This window comes from Channa argus, chromosome 7, assembly GCF_033026475.1.
Source record: "Channa argus isolate prfri chromosome 7, Channa argus male v1.0, whole genome shotgun sequence".
NCBI classification, from domain to species: domain Eukaryota; kingdom Metazoa; phylum Chordata; class Actinopteri; order Anabantiformes; family Channidae; genus Channa; species Channa argus.
Window position 1 is genome coordinate 1,812,746 of NC_090203.1, and position 22,641 is coordinate 1,835,386.

Below are 22,641 nucleotides of genomic sequence, written 5' to 3' on the forward strand. Positions count from 1 at the left end.
TGTCCTACTTTAAAACTGCGCTGTGTCCCTGCCGAGTTGTTCTGCATTCAGACAAAATAAAAATACTGCTACTGATCTATGTGAAAAAAAAAAGTGGTCTTTTTCAAAGAGGCTGCTTTGCACATGTGGAATATAATTACGTGAAAACTGGTTTATGTATGAAACAAGAAAGAAGAAAACGTGAGGAGGATAAGGAGTTAGAGGAGGCCAACTGTAATTGATGATATGTCAGAAAGACGTCTATAAACTTCAGCCAAGACTAAATGATCCGTAAGGTGTGTGTGTTTGTATGTGAAAGAGCATATGTATATATACAATGTTATTGGCTGATGTATGTGTGTATGTTTTTATGAAGTGTGTCTGCACTGTGTACCTCACATGGACATGTGTCAGCCAGTGTTTACCCGTTGGCCTGTAGATGTGTGGATGCATTTAAACACCACTCTGTGTGTTAGCCGTAAAATCTACTGTGAATAGGTTTTATGTGTTTGTCTCCTGAAGCCTGAAATCTTCAACCAGGGGATCAGCTTATGTGAGGCCATCCACCTACCTTACCCCACCTGCCCCCCCTCCACAAACACAAATATGTTCATAAAAAGATGATAAAAAATAGAGTTAACTGTTCGCAGGACACTGAACCAACCAATCTTTTTTTTTTTTTGACTATGTAACTGTAAGACGGTTTTTAGTACAATTACAATTAGTCATTTAGGAGACTTGTTTATCCAAAGTGAGTTAAAAGTGAAGAGCACACATCAAGGTCGACTCGGGTTTGAGCTGGTGATTGCACAACTGACCCTGGGGTTTTTGGACAACCCACTGTTGGTACAACATCATACAACTTCCTTGTTTACTTCTAAGAGAGGAGTCATAATTAGAAAAAAGATATTAATAAGAAGCATCCTGTCATTACCCCACCCTCTCCTTAACTCACCAGGTGCAGCTAGATTCTGGACTTGGGCAGGGACCTGGACGTTGCCCTCAGAGGCCAGGGTGAGGCGGCCTCCCTTGGCAATGCGATCGCAAAGCAGGGTGATGTGCTTCTTGAGGCGTGCTGTGTCACGGGGCAGGCTGAGCACGGGGCCTCCCACTTGGGCAAGAGATGTGGCCTGGTCCTTGGGGCTTCGCGACAAACAGGTTCGCAGTAGATGGGATACGGCAGCGTCGCAGCTCTCCTCCCAGCCCTGAAGAGGCGAGACAGAGTAAAATAGGAGCAGGTTAAGCCTGTTGCTTACACATCAATTACTTGTATTAGGCTAAAGTTTTTAATAATTTGGAGTCATCAATAAACCTAACATGCATCTATTTGAACTGTGAGAGGAAACCAGAGTACCCAGAGGAAAAACACACAAGCTCGAGGACAAAATGCCAACATAGCTGGGGATTTGAACTGGGGACCTTCGAATCTGTGAGGTGGCCGTGCTAGCAACACTGTGATGCTGCTGATATAAAAACTCGGTCATTAAAAACACAAAAGAAACAGTGGGAAAGAAGATAAAACGGACAAGAGGAGGAAGACAAGAAGCAGGGGATGGAGGAGGAGAAGAGAACTGATCAGAACAGGAACCAAATATGCGAAGGATGAACGGCACAGGGCAGAAGCGGAAGCACAGAGTAGAGACGGGAAAAAGGGTAAAGTAAAAGTCTTTAGGGCGATGTGATGTGAGGGGAAACCGAAGATGAAAAATAGGAGTCTAAAAGGAGAAGACAGGAGGAGGAGGAGAATAAAAGTGCAGGAGAGGAGGCAGCAAAGATTTAATGAACATTGACCTTAAATCTTGATGTTTTAACGATGTTCTTGACATTTATAAAAGAGCAACGAAATAATAAAACATAGTGACCTAAATGGGAGGGACACACGCAGTAAAGAATGGTAATAAAAAGGCCGGGAGGAGACGTAAAGCACGTCTCTTATCACTTCTCCTTTTCTGCCATCTCAGTTCTAGACATCTCTGATCTAAAACACACACACATGCACCTACAGCTCTCTGAGTCTAACTGGGAGGTGTGTGTGTGTGTGTGTGTGTGTGTGTGTGTGTGTGTGTGTGTGTGGGTGGGTTGGGGGTTGAGGGCATGTTGACAGGTACTGTCCTACACTCTCCTTCCTACAAGCCCCCCCCCCACCCGCCACCCCCCGCCTGCCGCCATGCTGATAGGCCCCTAATGAGCCATAATGACGGATAATCAACCCTATAATGATGATGACAGAGAGACACAGACCGAAACAGGGAGACACAGAGAGACGGGGTTTTGTAGAAGGTCAAGAAGATGAGATGATGACAGAGAGGAAGGCAGATATTAGAGACAGGAAAAAAGATGAGTGGAAAGACGAGGATGAGCAGAGATAACAACAGAGGAAAGAGAGGACAGCGTGGGGGGAAACAAGGGAGTCAAATGAGAGAGGTGGAGCAGGAGGAGGAAAAGAGGGGTAAAGGTGGGAGGTGGGTGACCTATTCCTCCAACAGTATCCTAATAGGTTATCAAAATCGTGGAGCAACAGTAACTGCAGTTTTCTGTGGAAACTTGGCAAACGCACACATACTGACACGTGCGTTTCAAGGACTGCGTGAAAATGAAACGTCATAGGACCTGAGTTGAAGACATTCATCCACCAGAATGGGCAGAAAGGAAAGACAAGGAGGTCGGGAGAAGCCGGTTTGGACTGAGGGGTGATAAATTAGGGCTGTGTTACGTCATTCACCGGCGGCTGGGGATTAAAGCGGTTTGTGTTAGTGAACATGTGCCACTTGAATACTGCACGTTCACCGTTTTAGATCCACTGCAGGTTGGTTCAGCATGAGTTTCTTTTTACGCCGGATGCTCTTCGTGCAGCAACCCTCCCATTTTATCTGTGCTCGGGACCAGCACCACGGCCCGTCTTCCCCCCAACCCGATGCCACAAGCCCCCCCTATACATTCACTCCTTTAGTTCTCTTTACATAACTGCTTGGCCCAGTTTGACAAGAGAAATCCAGAGCTCTCAGCTGCACCATGAGTGTTTGTTAAAACTGGCTGTAAATGCCCTTGTTAACATCTCCTCTCCCTGTTTTAAACCACTGACATTAATCTGTACGTGAGAAACAGTAAACGCAATGTACAGTAAGGCTGCTTCACTCTTTCTAACCAATTGCTCACGTGTGTAGATGCATGTTTAGTGTAACTGTTTTTGTTGCTCGGACCCCTGAAACCCACCTGATCACTGCACTGAGGTAAAGGAAGACCTGAACCTTATCTGTGTCAGACTGTCAGTTACATTGTTACCACATTTACAAGTTTACAGTTTATTACAGTTTCTATATCAGTGCTGTCTGGAATTGATCTGGAAAGCTTCTTCAACATCACCTGTTTTGTATCGGGACCACTGTGCCACCTTTACACACAGAACAGGAGGTGGTTATTTTGCTGTGTCCACCCAGGTGCATAATTTGGATTCAGTTTTATTTCTGAGACCATCCTTTGGACTTTGTCCATGCACACTGGAAGAGAAACAGCAAATATAACTGAAATCAGTATATACCACTACGAGGACCACTATGAAGTACACGCAGAGACAAGCTAAATCATTCATGTGTAATGATGCTACACTCGACCCTGACCGTACCCCAACTCTAACCAGAATTATCTGCTCAATCCTGAGCAGCAAGTTTGTGCAAGTTCCCCCCTTGTGTCTTCCAAAGCGTTATGTCTTTATGCACGATCTTATCTCATCGTTTAGCATAAACATCCATACCATCCATCCATCCATCCGTCTTCTATCTTTACTGCTTATCCGGGGTGCAAATGTGCAGAACTATCTAAACTCATCAAGAAGATCATCTTGTAGTTCTAACTCATGTCCATCACACTGAATGTCCCATCTCTAGAACTGGAACATTGGAAGCTGTGTCAAACGAGCACTACAGCACCACTTTGCCAGCATTTTACAGTTTAGTGTGAATTTCAAAAAAAGCTGCTTTAGAGAAGGGTCAACATAACTGAAATGTATGTCTCTGTCTCTGACTATAAAGGGCTATTGTTTTACTGTTGACACTCTGAACATGACGTAGACAGATGGTTAAAATAATTTTGCTGTTATTATGCGTCGTAAATCCCTTGTCCTTAAATGGTTTACAGGCTGCATCACGAATATTAGGTCTGACAGAGGGGAAATCCCAGGTATGATTGCAATATTACTAGACGGCCAAAGAGAAAATGTTCTTTAGACCAGCACACAACCTTGGAGGTCTCCCAGAGAGACGGGTAAAAGTTCAGACAGCAATCCCTCAGTCCTGACATACTCATCATGACTGGGAAAGTCGTCTGAGGAGCCTGAGTTACGGCTCTGTGAGAACAATGTCGTACAGTAAGTCTCCAGGGGGAGAAAAAAATAGTCTGCACAATAACGTCCCTTGACCAAATGAGTCAATTCCATTTTAATGGGAAAACAAATCCAAAAGACTGGATTAAGGACAAATTTTAATAGACTTTAAATATGAAAAATAACAGTAAATGCATACTTCCAGCACTGATGGAAACCACACAAGTACTGTTTGTTATGAAGAAGCCAATGATATAAATGTAAAGCAAAGTTTAAACAAAGAAAAAAAATAAAAAAAAAATTAAAAAAAAATATATATATATATATATATATATATATATATATATCTTACAAGATGCAGTTTTTCCATCAAAAAAGTGTTGAGCTGTTAACATTGGCTAATATATAAGAATGTGACGGTTAATACGTATAATTGTAGTTTTGGAAGGACATGTAGTACAGTATATAATATTGCTTTTAAATGCTCTGCCTCCCTATATATAAAATATCCCTGCTATATTTGCTTCTAGGAAAAAACATTAGCCAGGTTTTGTTCATCAGGACTTCAGATCATGACATCTAGAGGAGCTCTGGAGGAGACGAGCAAAGCACCAAGAAAAAAACACTGGATTAAAACTGTTTCACATAGCGGTTTGATTGGGGATATCTGGATCTGGATATCTAGGTTTAGGTCCTAATAAACATAGTTAAGGTTTAGGTAAAAGATTGTGGTTTTGCCTAAATGCACTGCTTTGTCCCCAGACATTTCTCACATGATAGTATGTCACATTACTAGGTATAATAAGCAAGAGAAAGGTGCTTCACACTAAACACCAACTCCAGTCTCTTGTCTCCTTTCACAAATTAAAAAATCCAACCAAACCACGTGATGTCAAGTGATGTTTTAGGTTTGCTACACTCACCACATGTCATCTCTGTCAATTTGTCATGGATGTAGAAATCATATTTTACAGAAGGACAGTTTAAAAATTCTCACATTGCTGTACTATTGCATTCTCCAAAGGCTTATGACAGAACAACCTGGCTTTGAAAGGATGGACATGGAGAAGCACGGACAGATGGACAGATGGGCTGAGTACATCTGGTATTTTTATTTTTGTACACGCTTTCGGTCCGTGTACAGTTTACATTCGTGCAACAAATTCATCTGCAGTCGCAGCAATTGAGAAGATATATAAAAAAAGTTTTAACGTTGGATGTTCAGTATCAAAAATTTGTTATTGGGGCCTGACACTATTACAGGGAGAGCAGAAGTCAAACATGGCCTTAGCATACAATGGATATATGTGAGTACTGATGTGTCCATATGAACATTACTTTATATAGAAACACAACATTAAGTTATTTGGTTGGTGCTCGGATGGAGTAGCACTGATATATAAATCCAAATGAGATGTTTCATTAAAAAATGACACCTGGTGAAACAGAATAATGACTCTATGTAACTCAAACAAAAACTTCCTAGTTTGCAGATTGGAAACATTTCATCACCTCCACACTGGTTCTTTACATCATCATAAAGCTCAAACAACCATTTGACTCAGTGCTGCAAAACATCTTTTATAAATATACTCTTTACAACGCTGTAAATAGTTCTGTGGTAGTGCAAGCCTAAAGAAACAGTTTCAGGTCCTATATAGAATTTGTTTTGGCTGAGGGTCCAAGAAGCAGGTTTTACAGCTGTATGATAAATTCCAGTAGTAAATCAAAGTGGAGAGAAGGTGGAATCATTCAAAAACAGCAGGCAGATAGACACCATCAGCATCTCTGCTCATATGTAGAGTGACAGATGGAAAAAGGGATAAAACAGGAAGTGAGAGGAATAAGGGAGGGAAGAAGAGCATAAAAGAGTAGGAAACCGAGAAAGGAAGGGATGATGGAAAAGGAGATGAGAAGAGGGAGAGCAGAGAGAACAGTGAGGAGGGTTATGAAAATGGTGAGACATGAGCTATAACTTCACACACAAACTGAGACGAATTGAGAAAAATCAAAGGAAAAAAGATACAAGAAGAAATAGTGGGTATGTGAGGAAAGAGGCAAGACAAATGTAAAACAGTAACATGTGGAAGCAGAAGAGCTGTTTGAAGACGGATGATGTAAAAGCTATTAAAATCTGATGATGCAAGTTAAAGTAGTGAGAAGAGCAGGTCAGAGACAGAAAAAGAAGCTAAGAGAGCGAGAGGAGGGAGGAAGTGGTAGAAGCAAGATGACGGACGAATGGAAGAAGAAAGAAGTCAGAGGAATGTGAAGAGGAGGAGGAGGAGGAAGAGCTGTTCTGGTTGACTGCAACTAAATGAGACGTTTGGTTGGATATCACAGAGATCCATTTCCTCTGGGCTCCGCCTCCTTTACCTACTCTTACCTCTATCCACATCTTTTAGTGAAGACAGGAATAATTTGTCGTCCTTGTTCACCTTTCCAACTTTCTTGTTTTACATTTTTCTTCAGAAAAAGGCTGAGTGCTGTTAGAAGGCTCTGTTAGGACCAATACTTTTTACTTTATTCAGTATATACACAGGTGTATGCTTAACCAAATCATGTCCAATCAACCAAATGTCCCACAGGTGGACTCTGATCAAGCTGTAGAAACATCTCAAGGATGATCAGTGGAAACAGGAGGCACCAGAGCTAATTTTTGACTATCATGGCAAAGGCCATGAATACTTATGTACATGTGATTTTTTTGTTTTTTTTAAAAATTTGCAAAGATTTCAAACAAGCTTCATTCACAATGTCATTATGGGGTATTGTTTGTAGAGTTTTGAGGAAAATATTGAATTTGATCCATTTTGGAATAAGGCTGTAACAAAAAGTGTGGAAAAAGTTTCTGGAAAAACTTTCTGTATATGTCTCCTTAGAAAATATATAGCAATTATTAGAAAACACTCCATACATCTCCATTGCTATGCTGATGACACCCAGCTATACCTATCTATGGAACCAGATGAAAAAAAAATTAATTAATCAAACTTCAAGCATATTGTTACTGTAGATGGCATAAGTCTGGCCTCCAGTACTACTGCAAGAAACCTTGGAGTTATTTTTGATCAGGATTTGTCCTTTACCTCACATATAAAACAAATCTCTAGAACAGCCTTCTTCCACCTACGGAGCATTGCCAAAATTAGGAGCATCTTGTCTCAAAGTGATGCCGAAAAACTGGTCCATGCATTTGTTACTTCTAGGTTGGACTACTGTAATTCCCTACTTTCAGGATGCCCCAGTAACTAAAGAGCCTGCAATTAATCCAAAATGCTGCAGCCAGAGTGCTGACTGGAACTAGAGAGATCATATTTCACCTTCACTAGCTTCCCATTAAATCTAGAATAGAATTTAAAACCCTGCTTCTTACACACAGTATAAAGCTGTGAACGGTCAGGCCCCAACATTATTACCTGAGCCGCTGTAGGGGACAGTAGCCTCTCTAGTTGCTCTGTAGCACAAAGTGTTTTTCTTAACCTTTTATTTGTTTATTCATCTTTCTATCGTCTCTCTTTTTTTTATACTTATATGTTTACTACTTTTACCTTTAACACACTGCAAGGGAGCAGCTGTCTTGTTTATTCACACAGACAGCTGTTGGCTCTTAAGACAAAAGCACAGGCTGGAACCTGACAACTTACCGGCAGACTTGAGGAGGAGATATCGAGGCTGCACGGCTGGTGTCAAGTTAAAAGCTTAGCTAGCAGACAACCGGAGGAGATTTAAACCAGCGATCCCCCCCTGTAATAATGGGGGATGTAAATACTCTGCCGAACAAAATGGACAAACTGTCTGCACTGAACAATCAGACGATGTACCAGTGCAGCTTGCTTATCTTCATGAAGACGTGGCCATCTCATCTTATACTGGATGCTAATGTGGACCTGAGCTGAGTTTTACTGCAGTGAGAGCCGACAAGGAGAAGGGCCTGCGTAAAAAGCAAAGGTGGGGGGCTCATCGTGTACATTAATGAGTGCTGCTGTAACCCAGGACATGTCTCTGTGAAAGAGGTTTTGTGCAGTCGGGACTTAGAGCTGCTAGCTGTTAGCTTACGGCCATACTATCGGCTGGGGGAGTTCAGTCACGTGAACACCATCTTTGTGTACGTTGCTCCAAGCGCCAACTCACGCCGTCACGTTGAGGCTGCAGACGCAGCACCCGTATGCATGCATCGTAATTTCTACGGATTTCAACCACGTTACCTTGGACTCCACTCTGGCTTCTTACTACCAGCTTGTGGATTGTCCCACAAGGAAGAACAGGACAATTGTCCTACTGTTTCTTATTGTAAAGGACACATACAGAGTAACACCTCTCCACCCTCTTGGGAAATCTGAACACAACCTGGTCAATCTGCAGCCGCAGCACTTCCTACTGGTACAAAGACAGACTGCCTCAATAAGCTCCATGAGGAAAAGACTCCTGAAGTGGAGGACACCCTGAAAGACTGTTTTCACATCGCAGATTAAGATGTGTTGCTGAATTTACATGGTGAGGGTATAAAGGGACTGTCACATTGGCTGACTGAGTACTTTAATGTCAGAGTTGATGTGGTCAAGACTGTGTGCTGCTACCCTAACAATGAATTTGTGGTAACATAAGATGTCAAAGCTGACCTTCAGGAGCAAAGATAGGAAGGCAATAAACGAAGCACAGCAGGAGGTTAGCCGATGCATGAAGCAGGCAAAGGACAACTACAGGAGAAAGGTGGGGCAGAGGGAGGCCTGGGATGGTGCTCAAACTATCACAGGCCACACAACATCATGAAAAGAACAGTAAGGGGGACGGTGGAGAAAACAAACGAACTGAACGAATTCTTCAGCCACTTTAACCAGCATGCAACCCCCTCAAAACCACTGCAGCCCACACTTTTTCCTCCTTTAATGAACCCCCCACTCTACACATATGCAGCCCCCTTACTACAGTCTTGTCCCCATCTGCCCCCAACATCACTGCTGTGTCCTTGGATTCTTAAGGTCTGTGCTGCTGAACTGGCGGAGCCCTTCCAACATGTCTTCAACTTAAAGTTGAAATTAGGGAAAGTGCCCACTCTTTGGGGGACATCCTGCATTATTCCAGTGCCAAAAAAGAACCAGCCCAGTGAGCTAAATGACTATAGACCAGTAGCACTCACGTCACATTTAATGAAGAAAAGAGCGGTTCTCTCTCAACCACCTTAAGCCCCAGGTGCAACATGCTCAGGACCCACTGCACTTTGTGCATTGTAATGTAATGTAATTGTAATGTTGATGTGGAAGATGCCATTCTCTAACTCCTGCAGGAAGCCCATATACATCTGGATAAGGGAAGCAACACAGTTAGGATTCTGTTTCTGGACTTTTCAAGTGCCTCTAACTCCATTCAGCCACTTATGCAACAAGAAAACTCATGAGGATGCGAGTAGAACCCTGCCTGGTGTCCTGGACAACCGACTACCTCAGACAGACAGACCACAGTATGTCAGGCTAAAAGACATCACATCAACAGCACAGGGGCACCTCAGTGGACAGTGCTGGCCCCTCTTCTGTTGACCCTGTACACATCAGAATTATCCATCAACTCTGCGTTGTGCCACATCCAGAAGTTTGCGGATGACACAGCCATCATGTGGTGTATCAGGGCTGACTGAGAGGAAGAGTACAGGAATTTGTTGAAAGACTCTGTTGCCTGGAATCACGCAAACCCCCTGCAGTTCAACACCTCGATGACCAAAGAGCTGGTTGTAGACTTTGGAAAGTCCCGCTCTTGTTCCAGACCACTTCTGTTTGAGGGAGTTAAGGTTGAGGTTGTTACCCACACCCATAATCTTGGGCACTGGTCAAGGAATTCAGACCACCTGCATTAGAAGAGCCAGAGCAGACTATACTTCTTGGGCTGCAATCCTGTCTGCACAAAACTCTTGACGATGTTATATGAGTCTGTGGCTGCTAGCATTCTTTTCTATGCTGTGGTGTCCCGGGGAGGCAGGACATCCAAGAGAGACTCCTCAAGGCTGTAATAATCCCTCAGGTAGTCTGGTCTGGGGTGAGTTTGAAGCTAGACGCACTAGTTTGGAAAAACTGCTGGCCGTTATGGAGAATGACAGACATCCTGTGAATACATCGGTCATCAGTGCCCAGAGGAGCTGGTTCAGTGAGAGACTGCTGCTCCCCAAGTAGCACAAACAGACAGAAAAACTCCTTTGTCCCCCGGGCCATCAAACTATGACCATACAGTGGGGGGGGGGACGACGGGAGCTGAATAGTAGAGGATGGGGAGGAACAGTGAGTCTGTGCAATCTATCTTTATCTATTCACAACATTACTACAGTATAATACATATACTACACAACACTGTCCATACATACAAACTTCGTGCCTGTTTTTTTAGTATTAATGCTGTTCACCCCCCCCCCCCATCCTTTGTCCTACTACTTCAGACAGTATTTGATTGTTGTTATAACTGACATTTATATATGGTGCTATGTTGCCTCTGAAATGTAAATTTCCCAGGAGGCATTTGCCCAAGGGATGAATAAAGTTCTGTTCTATTCTATTTAATGAAAAGGCTTTATCCTTTTGACCCCCACTCACCTGGAAAAAAACCTCAGTGAGATGGGGCATGTCTAGGTGTAATGAGTTAGTCAGTGTGAGACATCCTACTGAAATACACTTGTAGACCCAGGAGGTAACATTTGGCCTTCATACTTGATATTCTGCAGAAACACTAGGTCAAGAGCATCAGTTTTTAACAATATGCTGATTTTGACTTTAAAGACAAAAGAACTACAAAAAAAAAAAAGCACAAGAAAAAGTGTATCACCGTTTCCTTCAGTTTGTAGTCATAGCTCCCTGCTGTTGTTGTGTTTTGTGGAAATAGCTCAGCAGTCCACCTGTTTGCCTTAACGTTGGACATGACCCTGATTACTGCTAATTCACTTAATGCCATTAATCCCATTTAGAACAACACACGCGGGTACAGTCATCCACAGTCCCCCTGAGGCTCATCAACTGACCCTCTGAACCTATTTCTGTCTACAGGCAGTGAGTGTGTGTGTGTGTGTGTGTGTGTGTGTGTGTGTATGCAGTGCTGTTGATGAAGACAGATGTTTGAGAGTGTTAGATGTGGAGGTTGTCAGGAGGCTGCAAATAGATTTTGTGTTATTGAGAGGTTCAGTGGATTGATCAGAGGTATGGAAAAACTAACACGCACACAAAGTCAGAGGGTCTGTGGGGCGAGAAATCTTTTGTACTGTAGTCTGACGGCAGCAAATGGAGGAGCTCTGTCAACACGGTTGTTTAAATGGTGCTACGCCCCCCTGAAGCACAAATTCATACACATAAATATATATAACTACCAAATATACAAGTTCAGACTCTGAGTCAGAGGCTGAATAAGGAGCAATATGACATCCATTCACGCTGAGACCTTTTGTGACCTTGTCCTGTGTATAGCTGTGCGTCCCGCTGACTTACTCACATGCCTGAACCCTTTGAGCATAATCTAATTCTAACAATAACCCTAAAACAGCCCCCTGAAAGTGTGTCAGGGGGTCACAACTGGCCATATTGTATCCATCTTCCAAAAATGTCGCCACTCACAAGGTTTAAAACACACACACCTATAATGCTTAAATCATGAACGGGTACCACATAACACACTCTTGCAGAGCTGACAGGTGAGTGGTGACTGGCGATGAGTCGGTGTTTGATTATGTGTGTGTATATTCCTCGAGGACCTGGGCTACTAGATGTGTTCTAAAAGTTTTCAGAGTGTGTTTAAGCTGAGCGGCCTGCAAATGGATGGATAAACACAGATGGATATTTTTATAGCCTCATGCTTGTGTGTGTGTGTGTGTGAGAGAGAGAGAGTACCAGCTGAGGCGTGTCCCGCAGCAGTGGCAGCAGAGTGGCCTCCAGGATGGCAGTCTGGTCGGGGGTCAGGCCCTGCCACAGCGACAGCAGCAGCACCAGAAGGTGTGTGGAGCTCCGCAGACGGACAAACGCCTCATCCAGCTGCGCCCGGTTTTCCTCCGCGGCCTCGGCAAGCGCCATCACCTTGAGTAGGGAGGAGCGTGTCAGCATCTTTCAAATAACGACTTTAATCATGACCTTACTACAGTGATAACAACACGCCACAAATGGAGTCTTTGAACAAAATAAGTCCATTTTTATTCTTTCAGGAGGCAAGAAATGGAAAAATAACTTCCTTAAGGGTGTTTATTATTATTTGAATTATTATTATTATTTTGGAATCAAAGGCAACACAAGTGGAGCTCCTCTAGGTTTTACCTATGTACACAGCAAGACAGAGGTCAACGAAAAGCGAGTGACTCTATGAATGAGGTGGGGTGGGACCAGGTGAACTCTGACCTCCAGCCAGCAGTCAGCCCCTCCATTCCTCTGTCAATTGGTCAGAGAAACTCACTCTCACACTTATCACTGTCCACTGCAAACCTTGTGCTGAGTTTTATGAGCATCAAATGCACAATTCCTCCTACTATGTTAGATGGCTAATCTTGTTTTTCCCTGTGTGATCACGTACTGACATTCAACACTGGGCTCACCACTGTTTGGTATAACTTCGTATAGTAGTTCAGACACCGAGCTATTTGGTGTTCACATTTAGAAATAAAGGTGAATCAGCAACCCTGCCGTCAGGACATTAAATGGTGGATTTGCTTCTTCGCCAAGTGAAAAAGTAAACAACAGACAAAACACAGTTCATATAAATAGAGTCGCTATACGTTGACTGTAAGAGCCTCTTCGATCTCCTGAAGACCTGCCCTTCAGACCTTTCATGCATCTTTTTGCACAGTTTTCCAGCAGCTGCAGGGTTTCAGAAATACACCAAGCAAACAGAAACTGGAAGCGGGCTTTGAAATCAAAAGCGGCACAAGTGGAGCTCTTCCAGGTTTTACTAAAGTACACAGCAAGGCCGAGGTCAACGGAGAGCGAGTGAAAGCATGAATGAGGTGTGGTGGGACCAGGTGAACTCTGACCTTCCGTCAGCGGTGAACCCCTCCATCCCTTCATCATTACCACAACAGAGGAGTGGATGTGACTGTAGCGGTGTGAATGAGTGATGACAGAGGAAGACGTATTGGTGATAAGGACAAGAAAAGGACAAGCCAGAGGAAGAGAAGGAGAAATGGGAAATGAGATGCACAGACAGGAGAGGGAGAGAAAAAGAAGAGGTGAAAGCAGATCTGGGGCTAATGGATGACTGTGTGTTTCGGGTAAATGAGAGATCTGCAGGGCCGAGAGCCAACGTACGCCAGCAGTTTGTTTGACAAATGGATCCAGAGCTCGATATTTGATCCTGCGAAAACAGAGATGGAAGACTCTGAAGTGAAATGTGTGTATAAGTGAGTGCATGTCAGGTTTAAACAGCAATTGCCAAAGTAAGCGTTTTGATTTGTGTAACACTAAACCACATTCATACAGGTACATTTGAATGATCGCTTCCTCTCTGACTTGCACGAAAACATGTAAAAAGTCCGAGTTAAAACCCTTTCATTTCTGCGGCGAACCCAAAAAGTCCCCGGTTCGTAGTCTCTGAGGTCACATGGAGGTGGTGTGTCACTCACTCATTCACACCGTGCAGGTAAGCACCACACACACACACACAAACACACACATCACAACGCTTAATCCCTACAAATCCTCACTTTTTAGACTAGGGAGCTCCAGAGTACAGCTCTTAAGTCCAACCCTAACCGTTTATGTCAGGTTTTTAAACACAATCGTAACCTGACTGTAACAACTAAAACATTTTCCCATTGTTCAGACAGCTTTTAAAGGCTGAGAGCCGCATGGGGCTGAGTAGTGAACATAATCAAATAAGGCTCAAATATGCTTCCCAAATCTGAAAATGCTTAGAACATTTTATTGGGTTAAAGCTACGAAATGTACATTTGTTAAATATTCATTAATAGAAATATGATCCAAGAGTTATGGAGAGGTGCTTTTGACACATCCTGTGAAGTCAGACTAGCAGAACAACACAGAGATATTCACTTTCATTTACGTTCGCCCATATCACTACCAACAGGATCTTAATGATTTTTTATAAGGACTGTGCAGAAAGTGGCAGAAGGTGGAAGAGCAGACCAAGGAGAGGGAGGGCTGGACACAGCAGGGTGAATTTCTAGTCTCATGCTAACAGCTTAAGCTGGATATCTTAGCATTAAGCAGCGCATTGAGCAGTTTACAGGATTTTCAATTTTAAAAATGGAAAACTACCACAGATACATTGGTGATAACAGCCAAGTGTATTTCTGAAAGGTTTTCACAACAACATAAATTCTGGCTGAAAGATGAACACTGATTCCACAACTCTCTATCATCATCCCCCTTAATTGTCAATACACACAAACACACACACACACACACACTAGCCACCCTCCCCTCTGGGTCTGAAAGAGTGTGTGTGTGTCTGTATTAATAAAGGCTGCAGGTCCAGTAAAGGACTCCATTGTTGGCAGCAGGTCAGCTCCAAACACACCCTGATTGATGCCAGCTGAAAGAACACAAAGACACATTTATCATGGACACACACATGCATATGTGCGCACGCACACACACACAAACACACACACACACACACAAACAAGTACAATATGATATAACTGAAATGTGTAACACATAACAGGGTAGTTTCATCACCACCACCCCCCAAAAAAACTTGTTTTCACTTGTTTTTAAGTTTAAAAAACTTTGAATTTAAACTTTTAAATGAAAGTCTATGTGAAGACATTGCACAGAGACTGACTCCCACAAAGATAAAGACACAAACATACACAGTAAATATGTAAAATCTCGCAGGAGAGGACAGACACAAAGAAGTCCAAAATCTGAGGATTAAGGACACATGATGGTACAAACACACCTTCACAGTAAAATAAAAGTGGGCATCTCTCACACACAGAGTAGCTGTTAGCGTTGTGTTGAGAGTTGAACTACTGGTGACCTTAAACAACCTGCAATAGAAGCTGACGGGGTCGTGACCTCATGGCGTGTCTGCACTAAAGTCCTGGAGTTATTCAACACACATAAAGGGACATTCTCCTGTAGCTTACATGCTTAACTCTGGTTTACATCTATTTTTTTAAGCCTGGTGTGGTCCTTTAACACGTCGTCAGAATCCAAATCAAATGAATAGGATGAATCTCTAAATGTGATTAAACATTGAGCATCAAAATGATCCTTTTTACTTCTAACACAGACGCGTGCAAACAAACATGTTCAATATTCAAGCACAAATGCACTAAGATCTGCACACATGAACCAAAACCACAAAGCACGGGCAGCATTATCTATGGAAATTGCATGATTGACAGCACACAAACGCACAAAGACATATATACAAACTGTGTAGCGGAAGTTTAAAAGACGTCATTTTAGTTGATGGACTACATGAGGTTTGGTAACTACAACAAGCAACACATGGAAGAACCAATCAGAAAGCAGAACAGGCTGAAGACCCTAAGGGGGGAAAGGGACTGCATCCAAATAACAGAACTTACAAACGGGAATATGCAAAGTATCTGAGGGAAGAGTTTTTATAGAATGTTCACTATTATTTTTCATGTATTGCAAAAAACACATAACTGACATCACAACTTATCTTGCAGAGAGGTGCAGCCACACCCTCCATTACACACTGGCAGCCGTGCAGATGCTTGTTTCTACATTTTTCTAAATGAGACTCTGCCTCCTAACCATTCAGAGAATTTCGAATATTTCTACTCGACTAAATTTATGGAGACTTCTCGTTTATTGTATTTCATAATGACGACAAGTTGGGGAGCTGGGTGTATTGCTGAAGATGAAGCGGAGCAAAATGATTCACTGTCAGAGTTTTATCCTGGTTTAAAATGACACTGATGAGAAGCAAACCTCAGTGTTTGAGTGTGTGTACACATTGTGTGCATGTGTGTTGGTGTGTGCTCCACAGAGCCGACAGATTAGATGTTTCCTGCTCAGTTAGCCACAGCAAGCAGCATGGATGACCTCCAAGCCACACACACACACACACACAACATACAGAAACAAATGAGTCCCCACACAGTGACACACACACACACACACACACAGTGCACTGTACTAACTGTGTCAATGGAAAATGACGGAAAGCGACGTGGCAGGACCCATCCCTTGTTCCATAGAGGCTGAACAACAGATCGAGTAAGAGAGAGAAAAGCTCAGGAACCAGACCAAAGGCTTGTTTACAAGAGAGAAAGTTATAAGGATGGATAAGAGGGTGACGGCAGCAGGAGACGAGCAGAGATGGAAAGTGAGCAGAAGAGTGAAGTCTGCTCTGAGACGGGATGAGAGAACCAATAAGGGAGGAAAAAAGAAAACCGAGCAAAGGTTCATGCTGGGGTCAAATAAATGTGTTTTGGATGACTGTGTGTGTGTTTTCAGGCTCAGTGTTTCCGTGTCTTAATTAAAGAGGCAATTAGAGTCTCAGTTTAACGACGGCTGGAATCACAGAGCCCATTTCCTGACTAATAGGCACACACACACCCACACACACACACACACACCCGTGGATACAGTTACATACACAGGCAAAAAGACACACTCAAGTCTTACACACACCATAACTCACACACACAGGATAAAAAATGTGCTTTCATTAGGACAAGAACACATTTCCACCATGGAAGCACAGTTACAGACCCCCCCCCCCATTTCAGTTTACACACACACACAGAAGCGTGCAAAGACACTCAGAGTCTGAGGCATTTGTCTCTGTGGGTTCCTTTCTGCTGCTGTGGAGCCTGATGCTTGCTGCCAAACACCTGCACACACACAGAAACCCTGCAGGGGCATCTGAAGAGTTTCAGGGAGTTAACCTAAACAGTCCAAACACTATCAGAGTACACAAACACATCTCTGCCTTTTTAGGTTTGTTTTCAGTCATCTGTATTCACTTCAGAGAACTGGGAATATTGCTTCTCTGTTGCTCTTCCTGGGGTTTCCTCCCTATTACAATGATGTTTTTGAGAAGGTTTTCCTTATTTGACTTAAGGCTTTATGGCCTGAAAATGAAGTTGTTGTGCAAGCTGTATAGAAAAAAATAGGATTTCATTTTGTTTGGATTTTGACCACCGTGACTAATGAACATCGAGAACTATGTGCTCGGAATTGTGCTCTCTGTCATGTTGTGAGTTGCTGCTATATAAATAAAGTTGAATTGAATACACAGACATAAAAATATTTTACACTTTTACTGGCAGTGCTTTCTGCCAGAAACGACATTCCTATGCATCCAAGCTGCAAATGCAATTACACATTGTAAGTGAATGGTGCTACATTGCTAAGTGTTGTTTGAGTGAAGGAAGTGCTACATTCATTAACGGAAAGCACTGTGTATGGAGAGTGGTGGGTAATTGAGAAGCAAAAGATCATGGGTGGGTACAGACGATCATAAACACATCGTGTGTAAAGTGACAGTTAAGGTTAGACAAAGGTTAGACAGACCTAACAAACAACAAGAACAAATTAAAGAGCTGTAAGGCTCCAAAACTCAACTATGATATAGTTTCAAAATGCTGCAGTCACACAAAGTGGATGTTTTGCTGAAGGATTGGATAGTTTGGAGGACACACATACATTGTCTTGTCACAGCAGCCTGTCCTCCATCTTACCAACATATTTACATCTTTACACATTTTAACATAATCTTATCACGTTAAAAAAAAATGTAATTTCGTTGCAATTATGCAACAGTGTTTGAGTTTGCAATTTAGTTGTTTAACGATGCAATTTTTGGGATTGTACATGGCTGCCAATGTGATATTGTCATCAATGACCATTAATTTAAAATATTCTTTTTGTATGATTTTGTTTTTTTATTTTTATTTTTTAATTGAAACGTCAACATTTTTTTCTTTGCTTTCTATGGCTTTAGTTTAGGGTGTAAATGCACATTAATGCTTTTAAACGTCCCTCTGACCTCCCCTTAGTAAAATACCAATTATTCAATCAATCATTTTTAATCGTTAGAAGTTCAGATAATATCATCTGGGGGGTTTACAAATTCAAAAAATAGATCTGCAGTTACCTGTATATTTATTGATGGAAACAGGAACTGTTCATCTAGCCAAAAGACACACACACGCACACGCACACACACAGACACACACACACACACACACCTAATTGGGTTTGCATCCCTGAAATCAAATGGTCAGATTTAAGGTCGAATCAGTGTTTAACTCTACTTTATTTTTTCCATTCTCACTACACACTCACAGAGGTTAATGGAACCAATTAAACTGGGCATTGGCAACAGTGCATTCAGCCTAATGTGGTTCACGCCAGCGAAGCAAAGTGAAGTGAACTGAAAGGGAAAGAGACAGAGACGTAGATGGAGCCTTTGGACGTAAACAAGCAGTAGATAGTGCGGCATCTCTTATGCTGGTGTCTGATAGACATACAGGCAGACAGACAGACAGACAGTAACCAGTACGGTCTGTGGCCAAAACAAACACACGCACACTATTCTGATAACATTATCTGTCTACACTTCTACTGATAAGACAGGAGGTCAGAGGCAGAGAAAGTAGTAGCTGGAGCAGAGAGAGTGAGAGAGAGCGAGACAAAAGGGAAGCCAGAAAGAAACGAGGAGGAAGATGGAGACAATGAAAGTTAAAACAAAGGCGGTGGGGGATTAGGTGATAGGATCTGATGGTGTATTATCCCTGTGGAAAGATCTGGTCCGCACTAACCTGACAACACTAACGACAATGTCCTCCAGCCTCCTCTCACTCAGATGTTCCATAGAAATGCATCACTTAAACGTTACCGGCTGAATCTTCATCTTTTTAAAGTCACTACTTCCACTTTGATGTTTATTGTTGAAGGTAGGAACCAATCGAGTTAACTCAAATCAGGTCCAAACTAACAATGACAATCTACAGTACGTTTTATTCTACAGTACATAGATTAACACATTACAGGAAATGACTGAAGTAAAGCTTGATGCAGGAAACAGTTTGGTAGATGTAGAAATCACACAACACTAGCAGAAGAAGAATGACGCAGTTACAAGAAAGGTACCAAAAACACCCCTTTAAAATTCACTAATATTCCAGGACAGGTCCTGTATTTAATTCCATCATACTCCAGAGGTTCTTAGACTAGGAACAGATCCAGACGTTGATGCTTATCCTACTTCACGGTGATCTGGATCAGTGTGAGCTAAATGGCTTCAGTGTAAAAGCACAGGAGGCAAGAAGGTGTCTGGGGTGTCACTGGTCAAAAAAAATAAAGCCTAACTAAGGCTGTCAGAGATGCTTTAACAGGTCGCCGTTCAGCGGAACAAAACGCTGCTAAAACGTGCTGCTGTGATTTATGAGGTTGTCCTGCCGCGTCAGAGCGCCGGCTGAACTCTGGTGTTTTCTCTAGGATGGCGAGGCTGAGAGAGGGAGGCCGTCTGCTTTTCTTTGACACGCGTGTTCACACGGTCATGAACAAAGAGCTTTATTCTCTGCTGATAGCGCACGAGTGAGAGACCCACTGCCCTCGTGGCTGTGTGGACACCCCTCCCTCAAGGTGTTAAGAATATGCTGAATAGGAATATATGTGAATACACACTCGTTCAGACACAAGAAAGCAGAGATTTGTTTGAAGCAAAAACATCCTTATTTTAAATGTAAGGTGCCCAACTGTCAAATGCACGTTTGATTTTGTCCTTTTGATGGAATTATCAAAAAATAAATAAATAAAAAAGAAGCAGCTCTGGATATTTCGCTCACTGTAAACAGCATTTAGCTTCAATAAATAATGAGTGAAGTAAAGAAATACTAGGAAACAGCTGTTACAACACAATTGTATGACTATAAAGCTACAAATACAACAGTGAACTTGTATTAAAGACCATCAGTGTTTTTCACTGTTTGACAGAAAATACAGTTGAAGACGGCACAGAAATCATCTTTTAATTCGTAACATAGATCAATACTAAAACAAATTTGGGTAAATAAATGTGCACAAATCCTCCTGAATATTAAAATATAAATCACCAAAACACAGCTGCACATCCTGTATATAAGCACACACACATTTTTAGATTTCTCCTGCTTATCTATTATAAAACCTTAAACAGAAACACACACACACCTCTTACAGATACTGAGCTCAGCATTTGGTGCTGGGTGGTCCATAGGGCCTCGAGGCCCCATACAGAGCAGGGGACTAAATTACAGAGGGTGACCCACCGCAGTGACACCCAACCTGAGATTAACACCCAGGCTCAGTCCCAGGCGATGGATGGCCCTGGGCTGTGGCAGCTGACCTCCACAGGTTCAGAGGTCACCTAAAACAACACACTCGGTGGCTGTGCCCATGGCCACCCAGGGATGGAATAATGAGGCTTTGGTCAGTACAGCTGGATGGAGGAGGGAGGGGATTCTGGGCGGAGGCTCGAATGGAGTATTTGGCCCAGACTGGACAGTGTGTCTTGTATCCAGAAATATCCAGGTTGTGTCTACACATTCATTTAAGACAGATCACATTTCGCACCTGTGAGTCTCAAATGTCACAGGAGAGGAACAGTTCAGTCCAGCATTCAGCTATAGAAGAGGGTTATGTTCATAGTTATTTGCAAACCAGATGATGAGGAACCCGACTCAGACAGACGAAGATGCAAACAAGTATGAAGTGGCTAATTATTTCATCATTAATGCTCTTTAAGTTCTTAAATTTGAGTCAAACAGCTACAGAGACCAAATATAAATGAGCTTCGTGTTCGTGATCAACCTTCACATCGTTTGTGTCGAATGACAGGAGCCTTGACGATAATGTTTTAGGATAAAAAAAACACTGAAAACATTTTACTTGAATACTTTTAGTACAACATCTAAATCTTGTTGTGAGTGCAAAACATGCTTATGACATAAAAAGGTTGTTCATTCATCGTTTGCTCTTTTAAAGTCACATTGCTGGAGGTTTTATGTAACCTTTGACTGTTCATCTGAAACATTTTGTACGAGTTTACTGACTGTGAATTTACTTTTTTTTAACAATTCTTGTGCAAAGCAACTGCACCAAACTCAAGCGCCTCTTGCATTCAGATCAGAGTTGTACTGTACCTGTCAGCAGACACGGAAAAATTAGAAGTGAATAAAAAGCATCAGTAATTTGGATAATAATAATCAAACTGTGTTGGAACAGCTGGAAACATCTGCACACAGCATCACATGAGAATGTTAGACTAGGTGAAAGGAAGCTTTGAAAGGATGTAGGTCTGAAACACACACACACACACCTCATTAACAGGGCTGATACAGCTGTTTAGAAGTGTGGAGCAGGTCAAAGTTCAAACAGATGCACTGACATCACACACTCACACCCTGAGGCGAGTCACTGCAGGCTGAAGCACGCACACACGCACACACGCGGACATACACTGATCAGCCTTGACACAAACACACTCCCATAACCCCCCAAAGAGAATTAGCGTGCAAACACTTGACACACACTCTTAGTGAGCTTGTATTAATAGCATGTGATGGGAGTTAACCAATGGGAACATATCACTAGAACAGCTGCGAGTGAGGAGAACTGTGCGTGTTTGCTTTAACCCTTCTTCAAAAGCCAAAGTATATATGGACTTTGTCGGACACTGCTGCCACACATTTTCTCCGCCGCTCGAGTGAAAACTCAGCGTGTGCTCTATATCATAATACATCACAATAATCGGATTTAATCAAAAATAACGTGCTACATTTGGGAGAGCAGAGTCCATTTAACCATGGGACCATGTGTTATCACTAATGTGGAAAGGTGGCAGCTACTGTAACGTTTCCCACCACAACGTCCTGAACTTATACATGTGATCATTAAATAGGCTTTTTTCTGCCCAACAAATAGAAGCCAAAATATATCTAGTTTAATATCATATAAGACGTCTGTCATTTAGTAGCTGAAACACAAAGGTTTGACGTTTGGGTTTCTGTTAATTGATTTATTTAACCAGACCACAAATTTATTGCAAACACTTTCTTGAATGGTTTTAAAGAGGCCATATTATTTTTGTCAGTATTTTTGGATACTGGATACTACTTCAGAAAAAAGTGCTAGAAGTGCCCATTTACCATGAGCTGAACTGTTACAGCATTAAGTTCCAATATGTGAGCTTAAAAAACCCAAGAGGGGAAACAATGGTTTTGTAATTGGTCCAAAACTATTTTAGCTGAGCCCCAAAATCACAATTCAGGCTTGAAATGGCCGTAAAATGGCCACTTTAGGTCGAATTTGACTTAATAAATCCCAGATTGTTATACTTTTACTGATAAATGTTTTTATCTGTTTGTTTAGGGTGAAGCCCGTCAGCCACAACATTAAAAC

The 22,641-nt window shown here is 42.3% G+C and overlaps 1 protein-coding gene across 2 annotated transcripts in view; it reads right to left on the reverse strand.

Moving 5' to 3' along the window:
* bbs9 (Bardet-Biedl syndrome 9) overlaps nucleotides 1–22,641 on the reverse strand; it is a 153,599-nt gene that overhangs the window by 58,953 nt on the left and 72,005 nt on the right. For both annotated transcript variants that reach the window (XM_067511468.1, XM_067511469.1), the window contains exons 19-20: nucleotides 12,154–12,336; nucleotides 935–1,184 (exon numbers count right to left, since the gene is read on the reverse strand). In XM_067511468.1, the coding sequence (XP_067367569.1) occupies nucleotides 935–1,184; nucleotides 12,154–12,336 (433 nt within the window). The remainder of the gene's footprint in view (nucleotides 1–934; nucleotides 1,185–12,153; nucleotides 12,337–22,641) is intronic.